Source organism: Clytia hemisphaerica, unplaced genomic scaffold (genome assembly GCF_902728285.1).
Source record: "Clytia hemisphaerica strain Z4C2 unplaced genomic scaffold, Clytia hemisphaerica genome assembly, whole genome shotgun sequence".
NCBI classification, from domain to species: domain Eukaryota; kingdom Metazoa; phylum Cnidaria; class Hydrozoa; order Leptothecata; family Clytiidae; genus Clytia; species Clytia hemisphaerica.
The window spans coordinates 333,793-356,006 of NW_027104238.1; the positions used below are offsets into that span (position 1 = coordinate 333,793).

The 22,214-nt window shown below is 36.9% G+C and overlaps 2 protein-coding genes across 2 annotated transcripts; one reads left to right on the top strand and one right to left on the bottom strand.

The window, feature by feature from the left end:
• The first annotated feature begins 748 nt into the window (after positions 1–748).
• Positions 749–15,625, top strand: LOC136816097 (migration and invasion-inhibitory protein-like). Its single transcript, XM_067072534.1, has 7 exons — positions 749–889; positions 8,249–8,502; positions 12,464–12,549; positions 13,037–13,166; positions 13,872–13,968; positions 14,218–14,331; positions 14,606–15,625. The coding sequence occupies exons 1-7, from the start codon at positions 785–787 to the stop codon at positions 14,651–14,653; spliced, it is 834 nt and encodes a 277-aa protein (XP_066928635.1). The 5' UTR covers positions 749–784; the 3' UTR covers positions 14,654–15,625.
• Positions 15,626–16,827: 1,202 nt separating this feature from the next.
• On the bottom strand, positions 16,828–18,891 carry LOC136816129 (uncharacterized). Its single transcript, XM_067072562.1, has 3 exons — positions 17,622–18,891; positions 17,255–17,451; positions 16,828–17,065 (listed from the first exon to the last, which is right to left on the bottom strand). The coding sequence occupies exons 1-3, from the start codon at positions 18,570–18,572 to the stop codon at positions 16,828–16,830; spliced, it is 1,386 nt and encodes a 461-aa protein (XP_066928663.1). The 5' UTR covers positions 18,573–18,891.
• Between the last annotated feature and the right edge of the window lie 3,323 nt (positions 18,892–22,214).

Below are 22,214 nucleotides of genomic sequence, written 5' to 3' on the forward strand. Positions count from 1 at the left end.
AGATAGGAAAGTAGAAAATAGGGGGAAAATAAGAGACGATGCATTCTGGAGTATGATATTGTTTGCCAACCTTCCAATTATCGATCGATCCTATCAATTAGGTCTAAAAAAGTACTAACTTTAGCCCAGTTTTCCTAGAAATCCCAACATTGTCTGGCCTCCAACTCTTCTGTTCGTGAAAGATAACTTCCAGGTCTCTCAGGATCAAAAGAAAAATCTCTGCGACCTCCTACCATTAATTTTCTATCTTGATTTAAAAATGTTATTAAAAATCGCTCGATTGACACCATCTGGTCGTCCTGACTCCTCTGCCTGTTCTTCCCAAACTCCCTTAATTTATCATTCCCCATGTGTGGCTGTCAAAGTTCTAAGATCTAAGATTTTTATCTGAAAAGGAGAAAATGAAGATACATACCATCGATCCATACATATAAAAGATATAATTTTAAAATCTGGTTTTCGCAGTTTGGTTTTTTAGCAGGCCATGCTGAAATGGTGAAATGAAGTGTGTCAAAAATAATATGAAAAAATTCTAGCTACCATTTTGAAAACTTAACCAATCATATTTAAAGAAAAATGCTGAGTTTGCATTTTTTTCTTTAACGGCTTCACTTACTACTAAATGGTTCTGATAAGATTGTCTGTAACATAACAGCTATGTGTGACCAAGTGTATATAAACAAACTGAAAAGAAGCATGGTCCAAAAATGGCGGGTCTTTTAGAACCGCGAACCTCACGCAGTGACAGAAAGATAGAAAATATCATAAACGCACGTTTTATAAAATGAATATGAATAGACAAAATTCACGAAAAAAAGCTACTGCAACAAGTACCCCTTATGTTGAAAAAAGGTTTAAAGTTCAGAGTGGTGAGAAGAAGAAACAACAGGTAAGCAGTCAGTAAAACTTTCCTAAAAATATGAAATTTTTTAGGCTACGTCATATCTAGTCCAGGATCTGGAGCTCAACTATTTTTTGCCTTTGATAATCTGATGGTGGAAAAAATAGAGACTATCGCAGCGCCGTCATTCAAATCAGAAAGCGAAGATAGTATACGGCAGACTTTCTGACTACGTCATATCATAGACATATGATATTGAGAAAGACTCACAATGGCTATTTTCTTTTGTTCTAGCCGTTAGTGTTGAACTGGTGGTACATTCATAAAAACTTTCTTTCTCTTTTGTTAAAATTTTGATTGATAAGAAATGTGACGTAACCATATCGGATTGTTTATATTGCAATTTTATGTTTAATTAAGTGTATTCAGAACATTTAATTTTATGGATTAAAACCTCCCAATTACTTACTCCATGTTAACAAAAAAGGCTACAAGCCCGCTAGATTGATTGATAAAAAAAGTTGCATTTACAAAATATCACTAATTATGCAAAAAAAATAAAGAAAAAAATTACTGACGAAAAATACTGTAACTTAGCTGAGAGACCCGACTTCTCTGTCTATGTGGTTTCAAAAAAATATCAAAGTATAGACAGTAGTAGCCGGGAATTATACAAGAATTAATCGCAGAATTTGATTGGCTAATATCTTATTGTTATGATTTGATAAACAAAAGTATGACGTCAAACAGCTCTATTGTTTCAAGAAGTGGCGCGAGCTTTTGAATTCTTTTGAAAAAATAACGGTTTTTTCTTTTGTGATTTGAATTGATTTGAATCGAGTCAATACCGTGAGAGGTCCTAAAGCCGACAGCCCAGCCTAATTCCGACCCCCCAAATAACTGTTATGAAAAAAAATTCTATGTTTACAAACATTCCCTCTCCAAGTTGAACGATAAACTATTGCTAGAACTCTCGAAACAAAACATCTAACAAGATAGCTGTAATGTCAAGATGTCAATTAATGTAATTAAAAAGTGCGAGTTGTAAAAATAATTACCTTTTTATTCTGGATCAGTTGCTCATGTTTAAAACGATAACAGTTTTGTAATAAAAGTGACTTGTGCGGGAAAAATACGAAACAACTTGGACTGGTTTCCATCAAGAAACAAACAGACTAAATTGTAAAAATGGCGCGAAGTTGAAAAAAGGGCGGATGCGGTAACACTAATTTGAATAACAAACATTGAATCAATGAGGCGGCAACTATCAACGCCCTCTTTACCACCGATAAGTCCGGATGTTTATTTACGGAAGGCCCGCAATCGGACAGCTCTTCATTTAAGTGTACTCTTTGACGACATATATTATCTTTACTAGAATAGGAGCAAGGTGTCATGTAATACATAATAATTGTAATATACGTCGTCTATTTGTATTCTTATCATGTAATATATAATATAATGTAATATACGTCGTTATATGTATCCTTACACAAAGTCCTATCCCCGCAATCAAGCCAAGTGCCAGTGTAAAGTAATAGAAACCAGGCTTGATTACGTAACGTTTTAAAATGAGCACGCTCGTACACAGACCTCTTTTATATTTTCGTGTGCTTTGGAAAATCAAAACATCTCGTTACTTTTTATGATGCTGTTACTACTGTTGTCATTTATGACGTTGTGCATATTGCAATAAAAAAATATGTTTTGTTATAAGAAGCAATTATTGTTATTTGGTTCAATTGGTTCAATGTATCAAATCTCTCAGTTTAGTTGACACTTTGGTATCTTCGTTGCGTCACAGCGAAAGGTTTGTTTTTATTTTAGTTTGTATCTTTGAAAGACCCCATCGGCTTTAGGCTGGGATGTCGGCTTTAGGACCTCTCACGGTAATTCCATAATCTGTATTTCTTACAGTGAAGTTGTTGGGATTTTAACAGGATAGGAATATTTTTGTAACAGACAGTTAGGCACATCCTGGCAAACAGTGTAGACCTAACTCTTCATGCAAAAATTACGGGAAACGCATATTTGGACTTTGTACCCTATGCTGCACTCAAGCACTTGGGCCAAAATCCCGCAAAGGCGGGACAAAAATCAGTTTTTTGAAGTTTGCAAAAAAACGCCACATAGAAGATCTTTCAAATTCAATATGTGAATAGAGCAGTAAAAAATACAACTTTTCTATTTTTCCTTTTTTTTGCAAAAGTTATAGGAATGAAAATAAAGGGATAATGATAATTGAATACTATCCATTGATGATCCGCGGCATTATCGTAAAGCTAGAATCGCTTCGCGTACTCTTCGCTTGAGAAAATGATTGACAGATTGAAGTTTTTCATCCCCGCGGTGCGCGCCACGCGGGAGCTCGGGCGCTCTACGAGAGTTCTTGGCTCAATCCTCGGACCGCGCTAAAATGGTAGACTGAGCTGTGATAGATCATTTCGATGGAAGTTGTTGGAATGTTTACAAAGCTCTTGACAGAATATTGTTTGTTTTATTGTCAATGATGACAGTGCCGTTATAAATTTTGTTGGATCTGACAAATTGATGTTTGTAAGTGCACTTTATAGTTTTGATTCCCATTGAAGAATCATATTCTGGTTTTCATGTTATTAGATGCTGTTTTAGAGCTTTTAGAGCTACACTGGCAAATGAACGGGGTATTTTTCACTTGTGATTGGTGGGAAATGGAAGGGGTCGAAAACAAAAGTGATGTAATAGCACTGAATACCCCATGCAATTGAACCGGGTTGGAAATATTTTGCTTCATTTCAAAGAACTGCATAGATGAAATTTTTTTTCCATGGGTCAATTTTGTCTTCAAAGATTGAAGAAACTTTTAACGAAAAAATAAAGTTCCCAGTTTTCTTCCTTTTTTCCCAGTTTCAGTTTGAAGTTCATTTTTATTCATTTTCACGCTTTTAGCCTGAGACGTCCTATCTCATTTACACTGGGTGACGAATACCCCATGCAAATGCTCACCCCGTTCATTTGCCAGGATGTGCCTGACTGACAGAGTATGGTCTCCAGACTAACTGTAACTTTGGATAGCCAAATGGCTCAGCATTAAAATTTGGAGGGAAGGTACCTTTTATCATTGTTAACAATATATCCTATAGCCTTTTTGTACCCCTTTGTTGTTAAGAAGATATGTGCTGGAGAATACGAAATACCTCCAAAACTGAAGTGTTATATTCAAGTATGAATATCTCCTCTTGTAATCAGTGAAAACTCCTAATTCTTTCTCCCAGTGAACATGGTTTCAGCCCCCCCCCTTAAATTAAGGGGTGATTTAAAATTTAGAGAAAAACACAAAGGGCAAAACTGTTAAAAACTGAGAAATAAGGGGGGACTTGGTCTCAAGGGTCAAATGGAAGCCCTTGCTACTTGAGGGGGGAGTAATCTTGTTCCTTTCTGTTCCAACGGCTGATATTTCTTCGTCACTTTTTTCACTTTTACCTCATTCTAAAATAATTTTGTTCCTGCTGTGTCCCGATCTTGTAAAGCATCTAAGGCTCCAATCACATTTCAGCTATGGAATTTTCTATTTCGATTTGAATGTTACATTCGAAAATATTTTTGTTTCCTTGGTGTGTCATCATCCTACACTACATCTAAGGCTCCAATCACATTTCAGTAATGGAATGTCCCGTGATTCGAATGTTTACATTTTTTAAAGACATTCAATTTTTCTGTTCTGCTTCTATATGGAATAGTTTCCAGTTTGAGGAGAAAACGATTCTCGAAAAGTGTATTGTAGGGATTTTTATACCAGGTATATTGTTTATTGCAGTTTATCATACTCTACTAATATTTTAAATTTGCTGGTTTAGAAAAGTATATAATGATAAAAAACTTTTTCACAAAAGAAAGAAATATCAGTAGAAGAGCTTCCTCAAAAGATGGAGCTGATGCTGATGCACCACCAACCAATAAACAAAAAAATAAAAAGCGGAACCCAGAACTAGGGTTTTCCCCCGGATGGCATTCAAAAATTGTGTGAGGTTTTCAAAAACAGCAACAAAAAAAAAAAATTTGAATATGGGCCAAATTTGCGGCACAAATCAAGAAAAACACTATGCTGCACTATGTTGATAAAACAGCAGCCACAAATTTGTTCAATGAGTAAAAATCATTTTTTTTCAGATGAAACTCGTAGCAAAAGGGTTTATCCACAAAATATAAAAAATGGAACCAAAATTATTGGGTCATTGGGCTAGAATTGCGGCTCAAAGTTGAAAATTTTTTTCATATATGCTTTGATTGAAGCCACGTTTTAAGCCCATTGAAAACCCTGCAGTCACAAATTAAACCCATAAGTATCTTAAGACCTTAATAAACTACCAATTTCAAGAAAAACGGTTAAATAATATTCAAGTCTTAAAGCAGGACAGCACATATAAGCCAACCCGTTGAGTGAGCCACAGTGACATACAGCCACAAAACCTGCCCTCACTTTGCCATCTTATATTTCAAGACTGAATCACTCAACTTCAAAGAGGGCCACATTTTTGGAAAGCTCATCAATTTTCTTATTTCATGGAATTTTGTACTACACAGCAGCCACAAGAATGTCAACGCTGTGGGCTAAAAAGTGGTTGTTATTGAAAACCTCACTTTTTGGGGTTCTATTTTTGAATGCAATCCCCGCAATGTGTTTATGGACTAATTTCTCGCTTGTCTCTACACCCCAAAAATTAAGGGCATGCATACATAAGAGTCTTGCAAATTTAAGGGGGGAGTAAAACTTAAGGGGCACCTCAAAACCATCTTTAAGCTTTAAGGGGGGATAAATTGATAAGGGGTGATTTGTGTTTTAAGGGGGGACTCAAAATCATGGATGAAACCATGGTGAAAACAGAGGAAACCCTTTACAGATGGACATATTTTTTGCTATTTGATTACTTAGGAAAACCCGCTAAATTTTACTGTAAAGCAAGCAACACTCTCTAAGAAAAACCCAAATGGCATAATTTATGCGTAAAAAATGTTGTTTATGCGCAAAAGAGAATGATTTCTAACAGTATCGCTTCGGGACATATTGTTCATGGTAACCCGAGCTTCGTTGTGAGTCTTTCTCACTAACTATCATATGTCTATGGTCATATATTGGGCTTTTCCAGAAAAAAATTGATATGGGGGTTGGATGACGGGAATTTTCAGATAAAAAAAGCACTCAGAAATCCAGTCAATTTTTCAAAGTGTTTCGGAATTTCTGCTCAATTTTTTATTTGAACCCTTGGAAATTCCACATAATTTGTCAAAGTTTTGAAGAAGGTATCGGAAATTCCAGATTTTTCCACCAAAAAAATTGATTTTGTATCGGAAATCCAGGAATTTCAAAAAACAATTTGCCTCGGAATTCCGCTGTCGTCCACCCCCCTATAATGGACTTTAACTGGAAGAGCCCATTCCTTCGTTTCGAGCGTACAACTCCTACACTTTGGGATATGCAAATTGTTTTAAATTGATTGCGTTCGACAATCAAAACGCAATTATTCAATTGCATTTGATTGGTTCGTTCAATTGGGATTTTCTTTCAAACTTGTTTGATTGATACCCCCTGGTCATTATCCCAGACGTCCAGGCTCGATAGGATCAATCATCAAAACGGCTCGATGACAGATCGATATGTGATCGATGGATTACTTAACGATCCGGATGGGAGATCGATGGAAGATTCAGCCATTAAAAAGTCTTGAGTATCAATCCTTCGTTGATCCATTATCAAGCTAGTATTTCAATCGAGTATATCGATTCATCATCGATCGTTCGTTAATCGATTCGTCATCGATCGTTAATCGATTTGTTATCAATCGTATATCGAGATCGCTAAAAGATCAATGATAGATCGATAAATAACCGATAACTAATCATAAGCTTAAAGAAATCTTGAGTATCGATCCTCTATCGATCTCCCATCCGGATCGTTAAGTAATCCATCGATCACATATTGATCCTTCATCAAGCCGTTTCGATGATCGATCCTATCGAGCGCGGACGTCTGGATTATCCCTTTATTTTCATTTCTTGCACTATCTAATGGGCAGGTCTAAAACGCTTAATACCTACTACTTAATACTTACTACCTAATACTTAATATTTACTGTATATACCTCAAAATTGCTCAAAAATACTTTTAAAATAATCAGCATGCCCAATTCAACCTAATCTGAAAATTTGGTGTTAAAAAATTTCAACTTTTTGTCCTTATATCGTTTTGAAGACATGAAAATATTTGATCTCTTTTTTCTCTTCACTTTATTTTCCTGCACTTTTTCTATAAAGTTTACAGACTACACAGATTTTGTGGAAACACACTTTTTTGTAGGAGAAAAATATTTCGTTTGCTGATTATTAGCTTTATTTATAAGAATCAGTCGATCTGAAAATTTAAAATAAGTGAGTATGCCCCTGTTTCATTGGGACAAGTAACTGAAGTATATAGATTGCCGAGAATATTTTGACATGACTTGATTTTATTACAAACTTGATTACAAATGACCCTTTCGAGCCAGAATATTGACAGGGTCATTTAATATGACCTTTTTAAACTTCATTATAGTAAGAATTATAAATGTGCTGAATAAGATGCCTTAAATATCAGTAGATAGAAATTTCTAGTAGAAAATAACAAAATTTAATAACGAGAATTTCCTTTTGTTCTATTTATTACTTCAATTTATTTCACCGATTTTTACGACCTTTTACGACTTTACGATTTTTTCTCAAGATGTAATTTTTTCAACACATTAGATCATTTTGTATGTACTGTAGCTGATGATTGTACGCATGAAACTCAGAGTTCTACAAAAATAAAGTTTTGAATTTTTACTAGTAGAAAATAAGAGATATATAAGAGAGATTATTGGAGGTGAACCTTTGCCTATTATTGACCATCGTCTAAATAACGTTTTAGCCCATTGGATCTTTATAAAGGAGACAGGGGTGTATAAGAATAACTGATTTGAATATTTACATATGTTTTCTTATAATTAGATCAAAGTCATAAGAGAGAGCAGGAAAAAGAAAAAACTAAGATTGCTTTGTACTTATATGCTGGGGTGAAGAAAATATTTACTTTATTGCAAATATTTAAATATTCTTTTAGATAACATATTGAAAGACTTTTGGTAAATATAAAGCAAAGACTTATGTGTTAGCATTCAAATTTCACGAAACTTAGAATAGAGATTTCAAACATGCGAAGGAGAGTCAGGGCCTGGAAGTTCTGGTCTGTAAAGTATTCAAACGGATTAGGTAGTCAGTATTAAGTATTAAGTAGTAAGTATTAAGTAGTAGGTATTAAGCGTTTTAGACCTGCCCTCTATCTAATGTTCAGTTGGCAGGTAGGGCTGAAGCTAAATTGTCTTTAGTAATTTTTTTACCATTTTCTTTTTTCAGACACCTAAGAGAGTTTGTTTTTCCAAGTTTGCAAAAGACAAGGAAGATGAAAATGACAATTTGAAAAAGGGGAAGCAAATGGACACGTCAATGATGGGGTATGACTGGATTGCTCATATGGTTGAGAATGAGTCAGTTGTGCATCAAGAGTCTGATAACTATTTTGAGCAAATAAATCAGTTTCGAAATGATCATTCAGAGCAATGTACGTTATCAAAGGGAAATAGAAGAAGTGAAATGACTGTATCCAAAGGGTAATGACTAAAAATCTTATTTCTCATGCACCAAATATTGTTACTTACTTTTTACTTGGGGGGGGGGGTTGAAGGGGTTCGAAATACCGATTTCCCGTCAAAATTTTTGCTGAATCCCGGAATCCTGGTTTCTTATATGTGACTTCCCAAGCGATTTAAAGTACCTGAAAATCAGACCGGTCTTGGTACGGTATTACGAGCGGTCTAGTAGCGGTCAAATTTTTGTTTTAGATCGGCCTCTAGACTTTCTAGAAATGTGATCTCTAACGGTCTTGGCCGCTTCTAGATGCTCGTGGCCGATCGTTAGTCCGGTCGTGGCCGCTCATTAGACTGGTTCTGACCGCTCGTTGGACCAGTCCGGGCCGTTCGCTAGACCGGTCCAGGCCGCTAGTTAGTGATTTTTAGTAACAATTACACCAAAAATATGTTGTAAAAGGATGTCAACCGAGCGATCTCAACCGGGGATTTTCGTAAGCTTTTATACTGCTATTCACGTTAGGTACTATCCCTTCTAACACCTTCCAAACATAGACGATGCTATAGCATTCCCTTCTCCTTTGCAGGGAATAGATTTTAGATTGCTTGAGACACTCCCAATTATTGTTTGAGGTGCCTTTTATCCTTCTTAGAAAGGGTTCTTCAAGTCTCTGAATGAGACGAACAGTATTTGGACTCCATAAAACAGAGCAATATTCTAAAATTGGTATCATCAACGATTTGTAGAGTGTAGTCATACATTCAAATTACCGCGATGAAAAAGCTCGCAGTATCCATGATAGTTATCCTTGATAATTTGATTTTGGCCATATCTCAAAATTTTATGTCGTTAAGTTTCATATTGTTGTCGTCTGTCCATTTGTAAATTTTCTCTAAGTCAGATTGCAGTAAGGCAACATCTTCAATTGTCTCGACTTGTTTTGTTACACGGGTGTCATCAGCAAAGGACTTCACAAATCTGTTTAAGATATCTTTGTCAATAGCGCCAATGAGTAAATAAGAAAGATCAAAGTGTTTGCCCAAAAATACATCAATATGAAATCATAGAACTATTGTAACCTTACTTTGAGAAAATTATTTTTGTATCGCGTTTGAACAAGAACTTTTTGCATAATATGTTTGTTTCAATCAGGATAACATTCTCACTTCTGTTCTTACAAATTTACATTTCGGATTTTTTTGTTTCCAATGATAGTAAATCAAAGAAAACCGATTTGAATGAAAATATAAAAGAATTTAACGATAACTTAGGCCATTGCTGAGTCATTTATTCTCCATCTATATCTTTATTACCTTCATGATGAGAGTGCCAATTTTTGGACCTACCTAAGGTAGTCCTTTAAATTAACCCTTGTTCGTTCGTTCGTTCGTTCGTTCGTTCGTTCGTTCGTTCGTTCGTTCGTTCGTTCGTTCGTTCGTTCGTTCGTTCGTTCGTTCGTTCGTTCGTCTGTTGCCACCTTTTCTTGGGATCGGCTCATTAGTTTTTTCTAATTTTTTGCACAATGATGCAAAATGGCAATGCCCGAAATGTGACGGAGCCCGATTTTCGAAAAAAAAATTTTCCGGCCGAAAATGGCGGAAATATGCCGGAAAAACTGGTTTTTCGGCATTTTCTCGAGATTTCATCATTAGTTTTTTCTGATTTTTTGCTCAAAGATGCGTATTAACAATGCCCAAAACATGGTCTAGTCCGATTTTTGAGAAAAAATTTTTTCCGGCCGAAAATGCCGGAAATATGCCGGAAATCGCTGTTTTTCTGGATTTTCATTGGACTTTTCCATATAATTGGTTGTTTTTTCATTCAAAAACATTATTAATAGCAATGCCCACCATCAAGCATGTTTCAATTTTCAATAAAATTGATTTTTGAAGCCGGAACTTTCTAAAAATCGCCGGAAGAGCCGATTTTCGCCGGAAAGACAGTATTTCTTGAATTTCTCGAATTTCTCGAGCTCTACTTTATATATTTTTATGAAATTTTCACAATGATGCAATATGACAATACCTAAAATGTTCGCCGTTTTTGCAGATTTTCATTGGATTTTTTCCTTGTATTTCTATGTTTTTCACACTAAAACATTATTGATAACAATGCTCACCATCAAGCATGATTCAATTGTCAATAAAACTGATTTTTGCGACCAGAACTTCCTATTTATTTTGTCCCGATCTTGTAAAGCATCTAAGGCTCCAATCACATTTCAGCTATGGAATTTTCTATTTCGATTTGAATGTTACATTCGAAAATATTTTTGTTTCCTTGGTGTGTCATCATCCTACACTACATCTAAGGCTCCAATCACATTTCAGTAATGGAATGTCCCGTGATTCGAATGTTTACATTTTTTAAAGACATTCAATTTTTCTGTTCTGCTTCTATATGGAATAGTTTCCAGTTTGAGGAGAAAACGATTCTAGAAAAGTGTATTGTAGGGATTTTTATACCAGGTATATTGTTTATTGCAGTTTATCATACTCTACTAATATTTTAAATTTGCTGGTTTAGAAAAGTATATAATGATAAAAAACTTTTTCACAAAAGAAAGAAATATCAGTAGAAGAGCTTCCTCAAAAGATGGAGCTGATGCTGATGCACCACCAACCAATAAACAAAAAAATAAAAAGCGGAACCCAGAACTAGGGTTTTCCCCCGGATGGCATTCAAAAATTGTGTGAGGTTTTCAAAAACAGCAACAAAAAAAAAAAAATTTGAATATGGGCCAAATTTGCGGCACAAATCAAGAAAAACACTATGCTGCACTATGTTGATAAAACAGCAGCCACAAATTTGTTCAATGAGTAAAAATCATTTTTTTTCAGATGAAACTCGTAGCAAAAGGGTTTATCCACAAAATATAAAAAATGGAACCAAAATTATTGGGTCATTGGGCTAGAATTGCGGCTCAAAGTTGAAAATTTTTTTCATATATGCTTTGATTGAAGCCACGTTTTAAGCCATTGAAAACCCTGCAGTCACAAATTAAACCCATAAGTATCTTAAGACCTTAATAAACTACCAATTTCAAGAAAAACGGTTAAATAATATTCAAGTCTTAAAGCAGGACAGCACATATAAGCCAACCCGTTGAGTGAGCCACAGTGACATACAGCCACAAAACCTGCCCTCACTTTGCCATCTTATATTTCAAGACTGAATCACTCAACTTCAAGAGGGCCACATTTTTGGAAAGCTCATCAATTTTCTTATTTCATGGAATTTTGTACTACACAGCAGCCACAAGAATGTCAACGCTGTGGGCTAAAAAGTGGTTGTTATTGAAAACCTCACTTTTTGGGGTTCTATTTTTGAATGCAATCCCCGCAATGTGTTTATGGACTAATTTCTCGCTTGTCTCTACACCCCAAAAATTAAGGGCATGCATACATAAGAGTCTTGCAAATTTAAGGGGGGAGTAAAACTTAAGGGGCACCTCAAAACCATCTTTAAGCTTTAAGGGGGGATAAATTGATAAGGGGTGATTTGTGTTTTAAGGGGGGACTCAAAATCATGGATGAAACCATGCCCAAGGCGCCGAGTATGCACCCGGCACAGTGACAAGCCGTTACTAGCAATCCTGACCTAAGCAATTCCAAACAACAAAACCCCCGGAAAATTTTTTCCTTCTTTTGAGACCTTGTAATTATTGTTTCCCATCAATTAACGTATATCCTACCATTTGTTTACAATTTCTTACACAGCATTTTAAAATGAAAAAAAAAATCCAATTTCAGCGCCACTGGATAGTTTGCAATTAACACATGTTTTGCTCAAGAGAAAAGAAAACTTTAAAATACTCGATAAATGAAAGAACCTTGTAACTGGCAAAAGATTTCAATTGACACCTGTTCTGGACTATAACCAGGGTGTAAAAGTGCTCAGTTAGTTACCCTATGTTTTGAATTTTATCTGTATCCTGCTGTATCTATGATCTAAAGCTACCAAAAACAAATTTGACTTTTTTAGTTTGAAACCAACACAAAAAAGAAGATCAACTAGGAATCGGACTCTAATTGAAATTGAAAACATTCGATCCAACATTCCTCTATCATGTAAGTGTATGTTCAAAAAGGTATAAACGCCCTAGTGTTTATTGAAGTTTTTTATCCTAGTAGTGGCGCTTAAAAAGAAGGGGGTGCTTATTTGATAATTTCAAACCAAGGTCACTTTTATCTTCTTCCAATCTTCTTAGTCTTACCTTTTCGCTTTTTTTCAATTCATATTTGTCATTTTTTAGAGATGTAGACATTACTCAAAAGTAATTTGAATATTGAAAGAATGCAATTATCAACAGATACTAAAGTTTCTTTCTCTTCAAATGATTCTTCCTTACAGCTACATGTTTTAAATAAACACCTCTCCTAGGGTTCGTTTATTTGCTTTTATTGAAAAATTTTTCTTTAGAGAGTGGAGTTTAAAAGAAGGGGTCGGTTATTTGAAGTAATATGGCATTCAAAATCTTTAGTTAAAATATCATTTACAATCAATGTTTTTTTCTAACTATAAATCTATTAATGTTTTGTTCTATCTAAATTTAAGGTAAAGGTAATGGTGCATACACTGTTGATAAGCGTTGTGACCTTATTCCTGTACATGGCCCTTATTCAAACTGTCCTGTATGCAAAACCAAACCAAAGTTTGGCCCTGAATGCAAAGATGAATGTGTTAGGTAGGTAAAACTATGGAAATAATATATCTCATTCCTGCTTCCAAATACAATTGTAAGCAAGAAAACTTCACTACTAGGTCTTAAAACATCAATTGTGGACACGGTTGATGTTTTTTATCTACAGTCAATCATTTTTATGGACAGTCAATATCCAAAAGTCGACTGTCAATACTTTTCATCAACTGTCAATATCCAGATATCAACAGTCAATATCCAGACATCAGCAGTCAATATCCAAACATCGACTGTCAATACTTTTCATCAACTGTTGAGATTATTTAATTGACTGCTGATATCTGGATATTGACAGTTGATGAAAAGTATTGACAGTCGATGTTTGGATATTGACTGTCCATAAAAATGATTGACTGTGTCCACAATTGATGTTTTCAGGCCTAGTAGTGCTTGAAGTCATCAAAACTTTTTAAGGTGAAAGTTAACAGTTTCAAGTCCACACAGTAGTCAGGTTGCAATGATTGACATCTCGCTTCCCTGATGAGGAAGTCATTGCTACTCCCCTTTTTCCTTCTTTTGAGATTTGTTTTTTTTTTGTCATCCTTTCCATATAAGATGAAAGCCATATAAGATGAAAATGACTTCCAGCCCCTCAGGTCAACAATGCACAGATTTGGCTTGTTTATTGTTTTTTGAGTATTGGGATGGCAAGTCAAGAATTTATTTTTGATCTTTTTTAAACAATTTTAGGGTCAGTATCCCTTGCAGTAGAGTGGAATCGCCGTACCAATTAAGACCTCATCGTCGAAGAAGTTACGATCCATCAGAATCAGTATCGTTATCTTCAGTAAGAGAAATTCTTCTTTTTTTTTCTGACCAAACATGAGAATTGAGATTAGGGTTACTCGTTTGCTTTCAAAACCAGATGATGGTCAAAATAAACTTCTTGTTTATAGCCAGAAAAAGGAAAGTTGTTATTTTATAGGACTTTTTAGTTATCTTTTATACCTTATTCTGCATATTTTTATTGTTTTGTTTTAGGTTTGTATTGAATCTCTTTTTAATTTTTTATTTCTCTTTATTTTATCTCTTTTAGCATTGTTTGACAGGCTGGAAGGGCTCAAAGCCTCACATTGGAAAGTTCAATCGTCAAACAAAAGGGCTTTCACTTGGGCTTTCTGAAGAAATAGGCCTTTGTCACAAGAAAGGGGTAAGCTCCACCAAATCAGCATTTTTTTAGATATAAAAAGGATAACAAAAAATAGGCCTTGTCAAAGGCCCTTGATTTGGTATCTAGCTCCTGACTCCAGATTCTTTTTCAAAGCTTAGGAAAGTTTATTGACAATCACTTTTAGTGCATGACTTTTAATCTCACCCACAACATTTACTAATAAATTGGCATTTATATTCCACTGTTGATAGTAAGTAGGAAATACCTAACAAAGATTTTTGAAGTACATTCTGTGTTTTTTTTATCTGTTTAGTCTGATTCACTGGATTGCAAAAGAAGGAAAAAGAAATCTTGGGTCTGATTCAATGACAGAACAATTTGGTAGAAGATTGATGGAGTGACAGCAGGGTGATATCAATGTTTTTTTCAAATTTATTCTTATTTGATGATGTCACAACTTGTACTAGTGGGAACAACTTCATTTTTTTTCATCGGTAGGTGGAAGTCACAATAAGGCACTTTTCTCAAGCTTCTGTAGTTTGCCTAAAAAAGGTGAAGACATTCTGACAAGGATTTATATTTGAGAAACTCTGAGAAATTTTTTATCAAACAGTGATCGGCTTTCTTGTGCAAGGCTTTGATAATTGGCCAATTGGCCAGCCAAATGTGGGTGAAAATGATAAATGTCTGTAAAAATAAAGTCCAGGCCAAAACCCAAGAATGAATGCCTCAGTGATTCTAATACTATTGGATTGGTGCCCATTATGAATCAAAATCTTAGGTATAGTAGATGGGTTGGAGCTGTCTAACAAATTGAATACAAGTTATGCGTCTCAGATGGCACGTTATTAGGGATGATTGATCTCCTCTGCTGTCTTATGGCTGAAGTCTAATTCCAATGCCCCGATCGTCTGGGCTCTTTGATCAATCAGAAGGCACAGTAAAGTTGCCAATGTTTTGGTCAGAATTTCCAAGTCCAAGTGCCTGTTCTCACTGGTTCTCATGTAATCCAGCCATATAATTTACAATATCAGGGTCATAAATTACGTATCTGGGTATGGTTGGTTTGATCTTAAACATACCCTTTGGCAATTTTGCCACTTCCTTGCTGGTTCCGATCAATAAAAATGATAACATTGTCACTTTTGTTAAACTAGCTTTTCGATAACCGCAGCCAAACGTTTGTTTAACACAGTCTTTACAAATTGTTGAATGACATCTTTGTTTTTCAAGGGGGTTCAGCCTTTATGTCTTCCATATCAAATGCTGCTTTGGTGATAAGTGCTCGCTTTATTTTATTCACCTGGAATTCATTAGCCTTTACTCTAACCCCATAGTGTAGTAGAGGAGAATTAGGTCATCATAGTGTCCTTCAGGGTCTCTTCCCCCCATGCCTAGAATGAAAATTTTCCATCCCCCCCCCCTCATTTTTCCCCACCCTGCCTCCAAAAATTTTTCTGTCCCCCTCCTCAAGCATAAAATTAAAAAGCTCTAATTTGATAAACTTAACGCTTATTGTTTCCCTAAGGTAGTTCTAATTCAAGAATATATGGAAAGGATGGTTGTTTTTAAACCATAATATTAATAAAACTAAGCATTATGCTATATCATCTCATAAAACCAGATGTTTTTCAATTTTGAATTGATTTTGGTGAGTTCCCCCCCATGCCTAGAATGAAAATTTTCCATTCCCCCCTCGTCCCCCCCCCTGTCTTCAAAAAAAATTCTTTCCCCCCTATACGTCCTTTTGACCTCAAAACCCATTCCCCCCATGACCTGGAAAAAAATAGTATAAAGCTGAAATTTGGCACAGAGTTGGGGGAATGTATTAGGAACTTCGTATTAAAACCCCCACCTTCAGCACCTTGGCGTCCCAAGTTATGACGTCATAATCCATAATGGCTGCTAGGAAATTTGGTCAAAATTCAAGTTGCTCAAACATACAAGTATTATATATCAATCGATCGCAAATTTAAAACTGAACAACTTTTTTGCTTACGAAAAATCATAAAAATGTACTGAATGTGAGTAAATGGGCTGAGGCTGTGACGTCATCAGGAGAAATAAAGTGTCTTGAATCTATAACATCTATGATATTCAGGGACTAGTCAACACAGGAAAGAGCGAAAAAAGAGGAGTTTTAAAGTGATTAGTGAGTTTCTTCATTCTAAAATATCTTCAAACACATTTCGGTGCTTGTCATCGCCTTGGTGATTGTCATTGTCTTGGTGATTGGTATCGTCTTGTTGATTGGTATCGCCGAATCCATCTTCGTCATATCGAGTTTGATCCGACAGCTGAAAAAAAATGGTGAATTTTAGAATGTGTGAAAGCATTTTATAAGGCTGTGAAGCTGTTTACCAAAGTTGAGACGGTTAAATGTAAACTAACCTTTTTGTTGTTGCAATCTTCTCCGTGACAGTCACCACAAGAAGACATACATTTTAGCCCATTCTTTCTGCAGGAACATATGTTAGTACCACACGGATTTTTGGATGATGTTTTGCATTTACATCTAATTATATGTGGAGAATTTCAGGTGGAGCTACCGGTTTGTCGGTTGCCGTTGGCTTTAGCTGGCTTTAGATACCCAACAGATTGATTCCAACCCCATTCAATCGGCTTGAAAGTTGTGTCATCTTCGTCCATCAACAACCATTGCATAATTTGAAGATAGACTCTCAACCCATGGTAATAAGCGCTTCTTTCGGACGGAGGAAGTTTCTCTGGTTCAATCCATCCATCGCTGAGCATTTGCTTGTACTTGGTATAGCTGAAACATAAGACAAGAAATAGAAATATCATTTCAAGAAGAAATCAAATTTTAGCTTTGTAAAAACTGAAACAATTTCTTTCGTCATAATTCTCTCTTTTTTAAATGCCTGTCTTAAACTGAGTGACTACGTAATTAAATTGAATTCCTCGTAGCTGTCTCAAGCTAGATCGATCTTTTCCACCGTACAAATCAACAAATATACTGATGAGACTTCTCCGATCTTCGATTTTTCGGTCCAAGTATTGGGTCATCTCTGCAGCAGATTGCATCTTCTTAGACTTTCGAACCAGATTGAGGAAGCTTGTTTTCCCCTTGTTATAAATCGCAGATGTCGAGTCACACCCTGACCAGGCGTGGATGAACAGGAGATGATCTTTGATGTCCTAAAATGGAAATTGACAAAATTTTTCAGTGGCTGACTCGTAAAGGTTCTAAATCTTTTAGAAAACTAACTAATTTTGTGTAAGAGGCTTTTAGAAAGTGAGTATAAAAAGCAAAGTAAAATACATTATAAAGGCGTTTGGAAGATAGGATAAGGAAGTTTCGGTAATACCTTGATTTTATTTGAAGATTGTTTGATGCTCCAGCATTTCCCAGTATTTTCTTGCAATAGGTAGATGTCGTGTAGGTTCTCTTTCCAGTGGTAAAGGAGCATGACGGCAACATCTGTATCATCGGCTACCACGACAACGTCTTTTCTCTCAGCACATTCCAATGCATCTTTCACTATCAAAGCGTCAGCGTCACCTCTGCAGACCTTTACTGTGTGGCCTTCAGCTTGGAATGAACGTTTTAGAAGATCGATAAGTTGGCTTTTGTTATGGTTATTCGATAGGAATCTCTCCTTTGAATACGGTACATTGTTATCAGGTATGACGTTGATGTTTCGCGAAGATCCTTTTGACGGCCTCCTAATGTGTTCACTGGCTTTGATGGACATGGGGTCCTCGTATCCATCAAAAACGATCCTCGCTTTGCCATAGTGCCTCCTCACGTAGCTTTCGTACGCTTTGGCAACCTCGTCGAATCGCGTTCCTTTCGACCAAGGGACTCTATGAAGTAAGGCTCCTCCATCCAAGACGTGCTGCATCTGCGCTACATTCATAGTTGTGGCATCTTTTTCGGGTAACAGGCTTTTCTTCAAGGCAGCTTTATCAGGCTTTCTCATCAGACCATTTTTGAACAAGGAAAGAGCCTGATGGTTCAACTCATAGTCGAAAAACTGTTCAACATTCTCTTCGCGTTCTGCAATAGCTGCGAGTCTGGTGAACAGGAGAGTAGGGTTGACACTGACTGGATCTTTGCTGTCGACATCAAGTGGCTCATTGGTTAGGTCGTCAAGAGGCACGAGAAGATCCTTTTTTAGGATTTTTCGCCTCCGCGAAAACAACATCATCCAATTGACTTTGGATCTTCTTCCCGACATTCTCGGCATCATCGCAATTGACTTTATCCTTTCCTTTGATGGATATACAGCCGGTTGACAGTGAGTGTAGGTTATCATCGACCATATTAAAGGGATTTCTGACTTCGATCCATTCGAAAAACTTCTGGCAGTCTTCACTATCTTTGCTTCTTCGATTCTTGCCCATCTCAATGTTTTGGTCGCTTGCAACGGTTTGAATTCCTGAGAGTTGGACCATTGATTAATGAACTGCTGCTGTGAAGCCAACACTCATCGTCCAAAGATTTCGAACGTTCTCGCCAAAACCTCTGCCTCTCGTCAGGCCCCCTGCACACTTTATTGATCTCATTAACGTTTGCTCAATCACCAGGTCCGACCAAAGTCCAGCCCAAAATCTGTTTGATCTCCTTACGGCATGGCGACCCTCTTCAAACTGTTCCCGTAACCACTCGTTTGAAGAGATCCAACTTTCCATCTCTTGTACATAGATTCTGGAGCACTTGGCATAGTTTCGGTGACCTGTGGCTGCGAACAGATTTTGCATCTTTTTGATAGTTTGAATGTGGAGGTACCAATTGCAGCTTCTCTCTGCTACGATGAACTCTTTTACAATTTTGACATAGTTGATGTATGACAGCCAGAGCTTTGCCGTTCGTGACTCTTCCGACATCGTGGTTGAAAAGGTTGCTATGCTCTCCTCCATGTCTTTGATGGCCTTGGTATCACTTAGTGACGCGAGATCTTCATTTGTGAACCCTCCATCCATCGCCTTTACATATGATGATTCGAGGCCTTCGATGTCCAACTTCTTTTCGTCAACCAAGGTACTTGTGATGTGGTTAACAAGAGCGCTTTGTGCCAAAAGATGCGCCCCTATTGCCCTTGCAACAGCATGACCTGAATCGATATGCTTAACGGTATCCTCGGAATACACCTCTTCGAATAACTCATCTAGACCCGACCCTTTCATAAGATTACCAATACTTCCAAGAAAACTCATTAAGGTATGAAAACCGCCAAGTCGACAAACAATCTTTAATTTCTTTAACTTGATGATACCCAAAGCTTTCTGCCATAACAGTTGGTCAAATGTAATAACAGGAACAGGGATCTTTGTTTTCTTTGCTTCTTCGATGACAAATAGAAGCGTCGAATAGATGCAACTTTCGTTTGAAGAATTTAAATCAATGATAGGAAGAAATTCAACGGAAGCTACGTCATACACATTTGAGTTTTGTGAGGTGGCGTGCATCATGAAACCAGACCAGTTTGGACGAGGATTTTTGGTTGAGGCAAAGAACCATGCTGAGTGCCAAAGAAAGTCTAGTGTCATTTCGGCAGAAGATATGGTTTCAGTTGCTTTGACAGAATTGAATTTAAGCTCCTTCAAACCGTTGAAGCTTGAGCCGTACAAATCAAAGATTGGTATGGATGAGCCAGAAAGGTTACTTTGACTACCATGCTTTAAGCGTTTGATTGCTCGATGTTTAGACGTTTTGTTTGTGGAAATTTTGATTATTCCCATCCCATGAAAAGTTCCTTTCCCAGTAAGAGTGCGGATATTGTGATCTGCATTATCAGCCGAAAATTGATCTAATGTTTTCTTTGATTGGTTAGCCTTGGAATGGGCGGCTGTTGGATTCTCAGGCGACGGTTGGGTGGCTGTTGAATTCTCAGGCGACGGTTGGGTGGCTGTTGAATTCTCACACGACGGTTGGGTGGCTGTTGAATTCTCAGGCGACGTTTGGGTTGCTGGTTGATGCTCAGGTTGCAGGTGGGTGGTTGGCGGATTCTCAGGCGACGGTTGGGTGGCTGTTGAATTCTCAAGCGACGTTTGGGTGGCTGGTTGATTCTCAGGTTGCAATTGGGTGGTTAGTGGAACCTCAGGCGACGGTTGGGTGGCTGGTTGATCCTCAGGTTGCAGGTGGGTGGTTGGCGGATTCTCAGGCGGTAGTTGGGTAGTTTGAGTCTCAGGTTGCGGTTCGGTGGCTGGTATGGCCTCAGGTTGTTGTTGGATTGCTATTGGATCCTCATGTGGCGATTGGGTGATTGGTGGATTCGTAGGTGATGATTGGGTGGCTGCAGGATATTCAGGTGGTTGTTGATCGGATGCTGTATCCTCAGGCACAATGTTGTCCTTGTAAAAGATGCTATGGCAGATTCCTTGAATAGCTTAACTTCTCCAGATGACACAGAAAAGCCAAATTTTGCGAGATGATCAACGAAACATCTTGTGGCGAAAGATTTATCAAGGTCTACGCCAATCCCAAAAGGTATCGGTGCGATAGATGACCTTGGTCTCGATGCTTGTGTGATGGTTTGGCCTATGCTAATTTGTTTTAGCTTTGAAGAAAATAATTGAGAAAGAAATATCTGTAAGCTTTCGGGTACCCATTCAGCTTGATAGTCCCAGTTCCTCATTTCAAACAACGATGGGTAAAATGTTTTGTCTATTGGCATTTCTCTTATATCACTTTTTACTACCTTGCCATTGATATCCCAAGAGGGGCCAGTCGTCTGGATGGACAGGGCATAAACGAAAAGCGTGTTGGATGTCAATCTTACCCATGAAACAACAAGGGCCAATCAAACGAACCATTTCGAGAGCTTCATCGAAAGATGTATACTGCACATGAGTGAGTTTAGCAGGTATACCATCGTTGACTGAGGAGCCAGGGGGAAATGACAGGTCTAGAATGATACGCTTCTTCTCCTTCCTTGTCCTTACTGTATATCGTGTGTTGAATATGACGATTTCGTCCTTCCCGTCCTTCCTTGTCCTTACTGCCCTTACTGTATATCGTGTGTTGATAAGGGCGATTTCGTCCTTCACTGTCCTTCATTGTCCTTACTGTCCTTTTTGTCCTTAGTGTATATCGTATGTTGAATATGGCGATTTCGTCCTTTCTCCCGTCCTTTTGCCTTTCTTGTCAGCAATTGTGGATTTTACAGGAGGGATTGATGTTTTAAACTATTCAAAATTTCACTTTGTAGAAATTTGATTAACTTTCAGAAAATATATACTTTTACAGGTCTTTTTGATAAATTTAAGGAAATATTTAGCCACTACTCTAAATTTTTCAAATTCTCTCAAATTGATTACCGGCCTCAAAGGGTTAAAGCAATTATTACCAAAGAGAACTAATTTTCGTTGTAACTAATTTTTGCGTTTCTGGGTGTCTGTCGCGAAAATTAGTTCCCTAAAATACAATTTCTATTGAAAATTGCTAAAAATTCCTAGAAAATTGGAAGAACTTTGGCAAAAACTGAGTGTTAACGCCAATTTCATACCCTCATAAGTTCGGCAAAAATGATTTCCCTCAAGGTAACAAAAAAGAGGTCGAGATCCCAAAGTCACACACCCAAAACATAAGAAGCACTCCTTGGAAGTGTTTCCTTATGGGAAATCATGTTTTCCGTTCTTTAAATTCACTTCGATAGAAGCATCCATTGGGTGGTTTTTTACTTTGAGGATTAAGCAGTTTAAACTTGTATATAACTGGTTTTGAACAAAAGAGTAATTAATGTAATCGCGATTAAGTTCTTCTGGCAATTTTTTCCATTCAATAATCATATTAAATGATATGTAACTCCAATCGGTATTGTCTTAAAAGTAACGATAGTCGTACACTTCTCTTACATTTTTTCTTATGAAGCTGAGCGCGACAGGAATTTTCTTAAAATTACTCGATTCTTATATCGCCATGGAACAGTTGTTATACTACATCGAGCATATTGAAT